Here is an 8,248-nt window from a genome sequence, read left to right on the forward strand (position 1 = left end):
TTTTTTTTTGACTCGTCCTTGATTCTTCCAACTTTTACTGACTTTTTTTAGTGATTTTTTTTCTGACTTTTGATTTGTCCTTGTTTTTCTGTCATTTTTTAAAAATCTGATTTTCTTTTTGCCTCTCACCTTGACGGGGCCCTGCAAGTCCTCCACGCGCGCGTAGCACAGCGAGTTGAGGAAGTTGCACTGCGGTGGCTCGAACGGCTCGATCGGCGTGTTCTTGCGGACCGGCAGGTAGCGCGCCAACACCGCGCTGTACGAGTAGCAGATGCCCAGCTCCGTGAGGGCCTCGGTGAAGTTGATGGCCATCGACGTGTCGAACACGGTGGCGCGGAAAAATATATTAGTGTTGACCTGCACATAAAAAGAATAGTGTGAGTTCTAATCGTGTACGCGTAGAAAATTAAGTGGTGGAAGAATTCGTCCGTTTTTCCCTTGAGGGACTGAGACAGAGAGGCTTCGCCCCAATGCGTTAGTTGGGTTGCCTACCTCCCGGCGCGCAGTCCACAGTACGTACCCGGTCGGCGAGATCCAGCATGTCGATTTTGTTGAAAGTACTGTTCCTCGCAAACTCCTTGAACGGCTTTAAAGACGAATAAGTAGCGTTGGCAACTATCTCGACAAACTTGAAGAATTGCATGTAGTCTTCTGTGCTGTTGTCCTGCAGGCCCCATTTCCTTCAAGAAACAAAAACATGCACTGCTGCAGCGTAATGAATCAATGACGACTCGGATACTTTTGCATCTCGATCCTACTCACTCCGCGATGTAGTCGTAGGCCTTGTTGTTGTCCAGCCTGCGGTCGAAGCACATGGTGGCCGAGGGGAAGCTGGTGTTCCAGAGGCGGAAGTCCTTCTCCAGCGACACCACGGTCGGGTTGTTCTGGAAGCGCTTCCACGAGCCGCCGATCAGCAGGGTGGCCCCCGTGATGGAGGAGACGAGCGCCACGGTCCACAGCGCGCTGCAGACCAACGCGTGAGCGAGCTAAGCGGGGCGAGCGCGGCGCACCAGGAGCCCGGTGGGTAGGCAGACCCGGCGCGCACCGAGCGCCCGGCGGGCGGGCACTCCCGTCGAGCGCGCCTGTACCGCGGCGCGGCCCGCCTCCGGGCGCCCAGGCCCCGGCCCCGCCCGCAGCTTACGCACACTTCGACGTAGTTGCCCTTCTCCAGGATCATGTAGCGCAGCCCGTGCAGGGTGGACTGCTCGAAGAACTCGGTGACGTAGGAGGCGATCCTGGCCAGAGGGTTCCTCCTCGACAGCAGGGGCCTGTCGCTGCGCGCGCTCTGCGAGCGCATCGAGCCCGAGCCCGTCGCCGAGACGCGGCGCGGCAGCCTGTGCTGCAGGGCCGCCGTGTGCCTGCCCTGGACCGGCTGCATGCTGCGGCTGCGGCGCGCGCGTTCGCTCGGGTCCTGGCGCTGCTACTCTGCCCCGACACCGCGTCCCTCCCGGCGCAGACTGCGCGGCCTTACGCCGCCGCCCCCGCGACTCGCGTGCTCGCTAATGCCCTGTCGTGCCGCAACCCACCCTCCCTCCGTGGCGGGGAGTTCCCGACAAGTGAAATGCGCGGCAAAAAAAAAAGTGCCGGTGAGGTAGCCAGCTCCGACCAGGAGGAAACGTCAACAGTGTCGTCATCGCGGAGGGCAAGGCCGCGTCGGCTGCACCCCCAACAACGCCACCGCCCCGCCGGCCCCCGCCCCGCCTCAAGTTGCGTACAGGGCAGTACGCGGTGCGCCGGTGCCGCTCCGTGACCGCTGAGAGATACCATCACGGAGATGGAGCGATAACCGTGACCAGGCCATTCCATCACTGCGGCCATTTGCTCGAACGCTTAGTGTCCGGTCGCGGTCGCGGGAGGACTATCAGGAAAAATCAATGGGGCTGTCAGGGGGGCCGAAACACGCATGTGCATTGGCTCTCAAACGTACAGGGAGAATGAGACACGAACCGGTAGCGTTTATAGATGTATTTGAACAAAAGTAACAATCATAGAGTATTGATCAATCAACAGGAATTTAAAAATATAAAGGAAAAAAAATGATTAAGTGATTAATCGATTGAACAGAATAAATAATCATCTGAAGTATTCATAGAAAAAAAAATATGATGTGCTACAAAAGTACATCGATGTACTTATACATAAACATTAACTTTCCATAGAATATAGACATCCGATAAGGGATATCATTGGGGTATTGAAAGTTGAGGCACAGTGTGAAAAATTAATTATCCTATAAACCACTCTGGCACACAAATCATTAGAAAAAATTACTAGATAGTAACCAAGAATACACGATTCTTTGACAGTGATAAAGTTTACATAGAACCAATGGAACTGATATGTAAAAACCTCAAGGTACTCATTTACATACAAAATTTTCTCTCTACTTCCTTAAAGCTAACAAGCAACACTTCTCCAGATAATACCAACCTTGTTGCTTTCACAGCTATAAGTTCATCTTTCAGAAAAACAGCCTGTAAAGATTAATAAACCAGAAAAGGATAACACATTCTATTTGCCTAGAGGCTACAAAAATCAAAAGGCCATCATTTTTAAAATTCTTTTTTACAAACCTGAGTGTTGTAATCTGATTCATCTCTTTTTAGATAGGCAAGAGGTCCAAATAGCACCCAATCACGCCGTCCTTTAAGCTTTGGGAAGTTCCATGATCGCAGTGTCTCCTTTTCTTTATCAGAAGTCTTGAGAAGAAGACCATTTAGACCTTCAATACACTCTCCTTTGAATCTGAAATCAGAATGGCACCAATAGTTTCAAACAATTTTGGAGGAACACATATTTCTAATAAATACTGAATTTTTTCCTGATCATACATTTGTTTAGTGGCTACCAATCTAACAGGCATGGATTTTTTCTTTGAATGCTCTGCATCACTACTCAGACTGCCAGCATCATCCTCTTCTCCTTTCATACCATCAATTACAAACGGCACTCGACGGGAGAAAGATAATGTAAACATTGCCACCTGAAATTTAATTATGAATTGTGACAATATAATTTTACGGCAAGACAAAGAAAGAATGTATCCAAAAGAAGAAAAGTAGCAGTCTTGAGAGAAAAAGTTCTTCCTACCAGTGCTCGAACTGCTCTCGGGTGGAAACCTTTCCAACCTAATCCTAGTATGCGCTCAACAACATTGCTGATGTCTGCGTTACTACGTAAATCCCATAAAGCTCTTGTAACTATTTTCGACTCATAGGTGGGACAAACAAATCTGACAAAATAAAATTTTATTAATTTACTGCTTAAAAAGTTGATGCAACCATTCTTACTTTATTACATTTCATTTCTACTTAAAAATTTACCCTCTTGTTACTCTTCGAGCATTTATTCCACGCCATGGATTCAAAAGAATGTGTGTAGCTAAATCATGAGCTTTTCCAAGCTCAATGATAGGAACACTCCTAATAATTTCAGATTTGCCTTCTGACACCAACACATCTGTAAAATTTGACAGATGGAAGGGATAAGCCCATAAGAGAGAAAAGAAATAAGCTTTAAAAAAAGCACTTAGGTACATAGGTAACATTACCTTGACCATCTTCAGTTATCTGAGAGACAGGGGGTGTATTTGAAGCAGCATCTGAAGGGCTTGAATTGATGTCAACAACATCTATCTCATCATCAGATTTCTCTTTAAGCCATTTCCTTTTCAACTTATTGACTCTTTCTTGTATTTGGTCATGGAAATTATTTTTATCCTCTCCTTCATTCACTGCTGTAGCCTTAGTAGTAGGACAGACGTCACTTTGTTTCATTTTATCCATCATTTTCTTTTGGTTCTTCTTTGTATTTACCTCTTTTGTGATCAATACAGTTGAGTTACAAATCGCTTCTTCAGGTTCAGTTTTACTTTTGTCCTCTCCATCTTTCACTGAGATGGCCTTATCATTAGAGGTAATATCATCTTCTTTAATTTTGGCCATTATCTCCTTGTTATTTTTCTTCACAATTGTCTCTTTTGAGCTTGATATAGTTGTTGTGCTATCAGCTGATTCATCAGCCTGCTTATTCTTCGTTTTGTTACATTTTTTATTCAACAAAACTTTTGCCTTGCTATCTTTCAATTCTTGTTTTGGCATGGCTAGACCAGCAAGACCAGAAATAGTCTGATCAACGCTTAATTCATTCGAGTTTTGAGATGCCGCTGCCTTCAATCTTTTTGATGATCTCAATCCTGATGAAGCTTTCTTAATCACAGGAATACCTTCAGATGGATTTTCGGACAACATGATTCAGAAGGAAAATTAAGCAATAAGATAACAATATTTTTTAAAAAATAGAATACTGTACCATTAGGAGTAGAAGTGGAGATAGGATGTGAAGCACCTTCTCTGATTAGATTTTCTTTAGTTTTCTGTATGACCAGTGGAACAGGTGGATTCAGTCTAAGCTTTAGTCTGCGTCTTTTAGGGGGTGAAATTTCACAGTGAGGAGAACATTCTGAAATCTTTACAAAAAACAATAAGGTAAACCTAGGATAGATAAAACCACACACAAAAAAAATTAACCTCTTTCAATCTTACATCATCATCATCTTCTCCAGATAAAGCTTTTTTGGCTTCAACATCTAATATATCTAATGCTGATGAGGCGGTAGAATTTTTCTCTTTAACGGATGAGGGTGGAGATTGGCGGGTACTTCGGAGCTCAGGAGGCAGCTCTTGAAGCTTGTTTACTTTCCTAAAGACATTGCCAGGACTTGATGGAGCTGATGACTCTGGCTTCCCTTGATCTTTATGAAGTTGCTCCTGCTGCCGCCAGATAAGTAAAACAGTTTCCATTTCAGAGGGATCCAATTCTTCAAAAGCTGGTGAATTCTGCAACTAGAGTTCTTGAAAATCAATATATCATCTGCACCCACCCTACTCAAGTAAATTTAAAATAAAAAAAAAAAAAAAAAAAAAAAAAGAGAAGAGAATTAATAGATAGAGTTTAACATACCTCTGATTTGGTCACATTTGAAAAGTCTAAATTGTGTATTCTTGAGAGAACTTTGGAACCTTGCTTCTTAATTGAATTTGGAACAACTGGTTCCATTGTCACATCTTGGTTTGAATCAACTGGCAATGTGGTTGGGTTTTTCACACACCCTATGACTGAAGTAATATCACTTTTTTTAGTTAAAGTTTGTTGAGCGGAAAAGACAGAAATATCTCCACCATTTTTCATTTCTTCACTTCCATTAATTGGGATGCTGTCTGCAGTTTTGTTTGCTCCTTGTTTAGGATTCTCTGTCGCACAGTCAGTAGATTTTCCAGGTTGCTCTGTTTTAGCATTTTGCTCACTGGGAGAAAAGTTATCTAAGACTGGACTAAGTCCCTCATTACTAGTGACCTCGTCTTGACCACCAGGCTCCACACGAGAGTGAGAAACAACTTTACTTTGTGTGCTAGTTGTACTTGAAATTATATCAGTGACTAAGTTTCCTTCAATATCATCTGAGCCTTTTGCACCATGTATAATTTCAGAGACACCAATAGTTTGCTCTGATTGGTGCTGTTCGAGTTGGGGATTTGGGGTACCTGAAAAACCAAATACAGACATAAATTGCATTTCTCAGAAGCAGAAGGCTCATTGTCAGCATAATGCAAAACCAGAGAGAAAAATTACCTTCTGAATTTAATTTTGTAGGAACATCCTCAAAAAGTGACAGTCTCATTTTCTCTTTCTGTAAAAGAGCAAAAAAGTAAGGAAAAAGACAAATAAATAAATTATTGATTACGAAAAACAGTTATGGCAAGACACCTTGGCAAGAAGAGCTGAATCTGGAGTGTCATTAAGTCTTCTGCAATGAGCATTGTCACTGTCTCGAAGTAAGTCAGGAGTGATGGGATGGTCTGATAAAACAGGGGAAGGCACTGTTTGAGGAGTCTCCTCTGAAGTTAACAAACAGTTAACAGAAGGTACAGTCGATTGGCATTGCATAGTAATGATAGCTTCAGCTAGTGAATTTAGAGCTACAGAGGAGGAAGTGGCCAATTCATCACCATTCTGAATTTTTGGGTCACATTTTAAATTTGAAAGTTTGAGTGAATTAGAAATATTATTAAATGTGACACTTGAGGTTGCAGTTTGCGTTTCAGCAGTAGAGGTACTCTTAACTGAAAAATTGTCATTTACACACGCTTTGTGGTGGAGGACTGGTCGCTCCTTTCTTGAAAGTTGTACAAGTAATTCTTCACATATCTCCTTCAGAGAATAATGACTGGTAGCAGTTTGATTAGTACTGTTAATTGTGGAAGCCGAAATTCCAGGTTCACCATTAACATGCTTGTGTCCTGGAGATGTTTCACACACTGAACATGAACTTATCTGATTGTGCAAGTTATTGCCACAACAAGCAGAAACCTTGCCAAAATAACTGCCACACAAATGTGCTGGAGTCAAATGAATTGGAATGTATGGGCGAACCAATTCAAATGCGTATCTAGTGGGCAAAAGCAAACCATTATCCACAGTTTGGGAAACTTTATCCTCCATGATGGGTCCTCCTGCCTGTACAGACTGGTCAACTCGATTATTTACTCCATGGTCTTTAAGAGCGGAATCATTAGGAGGGACTTCTTTTTCTAAATGCTTTTCATTGACAGTTGTGTTTTCATCACGAAAAACCTTTTTGACAAAACCAAATAAGAACAATTTTAAAATTAAATTAAACGTTGGGCATATAATTTACTGTTTGAATACAGCCTGATAGGAAATCGCAATGTACATACCTTGAAATTCATTGTAGATATGTAATCAGTATGGTATGGTCGAGACTTCCTCTTTTTCTTAGATTTGGTGGTCAACAATGTCCTCAAAGTTTTGACAGCTAATTTAAAAGCTTTTTTTTTGGCAATGTGTTTCAAATGTAACCTGTAGTTTCTTCCAACCTTCCTCACCTTTTTATGATCAACGGCGAGCACGGGGAGACGAACAGTCTGCTCATAGAAACAAAAACATTGAGGTACTGTTTTTATTCTAAATTAGTAAAAAAAAATATACAATGCTAAGGTTATGAAAACTTACCTGCCCTTTCAGTGTTTGTACTTGTTCGTTTTGATAGGCCCTGTTTTGATCTAGGTCCATTTTCATGGTTTCCCAAAGCATATCGTTGCTATCACTTGAAGAAACATTGTCAAGAGACATTTGTTTCTCCGTGGTTTCCTCACACATGTTGGGCTTTCACTGGAATAAATAACGGCATCAAAACTAACGTCGAATTGATAATGTTTTCAGCAAATTTCAAGATTTGAAATATCCAACAGCCTTGTTCCGGGGATGAAATGTTGCCAACTGCCCTAGACAAAAAGAAAAATAAGTATGTTTCCTAAAAATCAATTTTAATATGACTCCAGCATCACATGCCTTTTGGAGTAAATGGCCCTGTATTTTGATTGGGGTAACAGGTCCATTAGAAGGACAAACATTACTGTAGTCCCAAACCGTCGTTGACTTTGTGTTGGCAACAATGGAATATGGTTCACACACCGGCCACTAGGTGGCAGGCAATACTGGTTCCAAACATTCCCTCAAAATCATTGGCGCGAGAAAATTTGAAACTGATGACAATTGATATGATTTTTTGTTCTTGAAAAAGAAAAATTTCAGAAAAGTGATATCTCGATGGCTTTGGTTTGGGTCATCATGAAAGCCTAGAACTCATTTAATTTTTCACCATACACCAATACAACACTTATGTCTATGTGTTATTCCGATAGATTAGGAAGGTCGGAGCAGATAAGACCGATGCCCGACCCAGTGCCCGATTAAGGAGCTACTTTTGGCGCCAAATAAGCACACTTTTACTTGACGTAATTTTGTTTACTCCCTTTACTATCGGCATCAAAACGGCATCTGCCAACGAGCTCCCAACTTTTTAAACCTGGGTGAAGGTGGGGGAGGGGGAGGGGGGTTGAGCTTGTAACTTTGAAGATTTCACGCAGGAGGGCGATTTTCATCACTAGATGAAAATAATAGGGTGAACGTCGACCGCTGTGGCTTGCACGGTGAGAACGTACCTGGAGCGTTGTTCCAGCAGCAGAAATAGAAAGAAGTTGACGGTTACTAATGTGGCTGGCGCTAAGATCGGTTGAAGAGGAGAACGCGGTGTCGCTGCTCCAGCAAGACCGACCGGACGAGGGGCGCACGAGAGAGGGTCTGATGCACTTCCCATCGGAGCAGCGCGGTTGACACGGCGTGGAGGGAGCCCGGGAGCTCTAGCGGCGATAACCTGCCCCCCCCC

At 43.0% G+C, this 8,248-nt stretch overlaps 2 protein-coding genes across 3 annotated transcripts in view; both read right to left on the reverse strand.

Annotated features, from left to right (window-relative positions):
- LOC113208575 (sodium channel protein Nach-like) overlaps positions 1-1,566 on the reverse strand; it is a 14,036-nt gene extending 12,470 nt beyond the window's left edge. Inside the window, exons 1-4 of the mRNA XM_026425627.2 lie at positions 1,146-1,566; positions 763-963; positions 521-680; positions 130-357 (exon numbers count right to left, since the gene is read on the reverse strand). Of these exons, the coding sequence (XP_026281412.1) occupies positions 130-357; positions 521-680; positions 763-963; positions 1,146-1,378 (822 nt within the window). The 5' untranslated portion in view covers positions 1,379-1,566. The remainder of the gene's footprint in view (positions 1-129; positions 358-520; positions 681-762; positions 964-1,145) is intronic.
- Positions 1,567-1,950: 384 nt separating this feature from the next.
- On the reverse strand, positions 1,951-7,307 carry LOC113208576 (serine-rich adhesin for platelets-like). Of its 2 annotated transcripts, none has more exons than XM_026425629.2 (13): positions 7,033-7,307; positions 6,738-6,944; positions 5,767-6,633; positions 5,632-5,689; positions 4,963-5,543; positions 4,545-4,838; positions 4,312-4,468; positions 3,551-4,225; positions 3,324-3,459; positions 3,091-3,232; positions 2,832-2,983; positions 2,574-2,745; positions 1,951-2,474 (listed from the first exon to the last, which is right to left on the reverse strand). In XM_026425629.2, the coding sequence occupies exons 1-13, from the start codon at positions 7,177-7,179 to the stop codon at positions 2,364-2,366; spliced, it is 3,699 nt and encodes a 1,232-aa protein (XP_026281414.1). In that variant the 5' UTR covers positions 7,180-7,307; the 3' UTR covers positions 1,951-2,363. The 2 variants fall into 2 exon arrangements, with proteins under 2 accessions (XP_026281414.1, XP_026281413.1); XM_026425628.2 differs by having other exon boundaries at positions 4,545-4,844; positions 7,033-7,305.
- Positions 7,308-8,248: the final 941 nt, after the last annotated feature.

The sequence above is a fragment of the Frankliniella occidentalis genome, unplaced genomic scaffold, assembly GCF_000697945.3.
Source record: "Frankliniella occidentalis isolate FOCC.00 unplaced genomic scaffold, Focc_3.1 Scaffold139, whole genome shotgun sequence".
In the NCBI taxonomy this organism is placed as follows: Eukaryota; Metazoa; Arthropoda; class Insecta; order Thysanoptera; family Thripidae; genus Frankliniella; species Frankliniella occidentalis.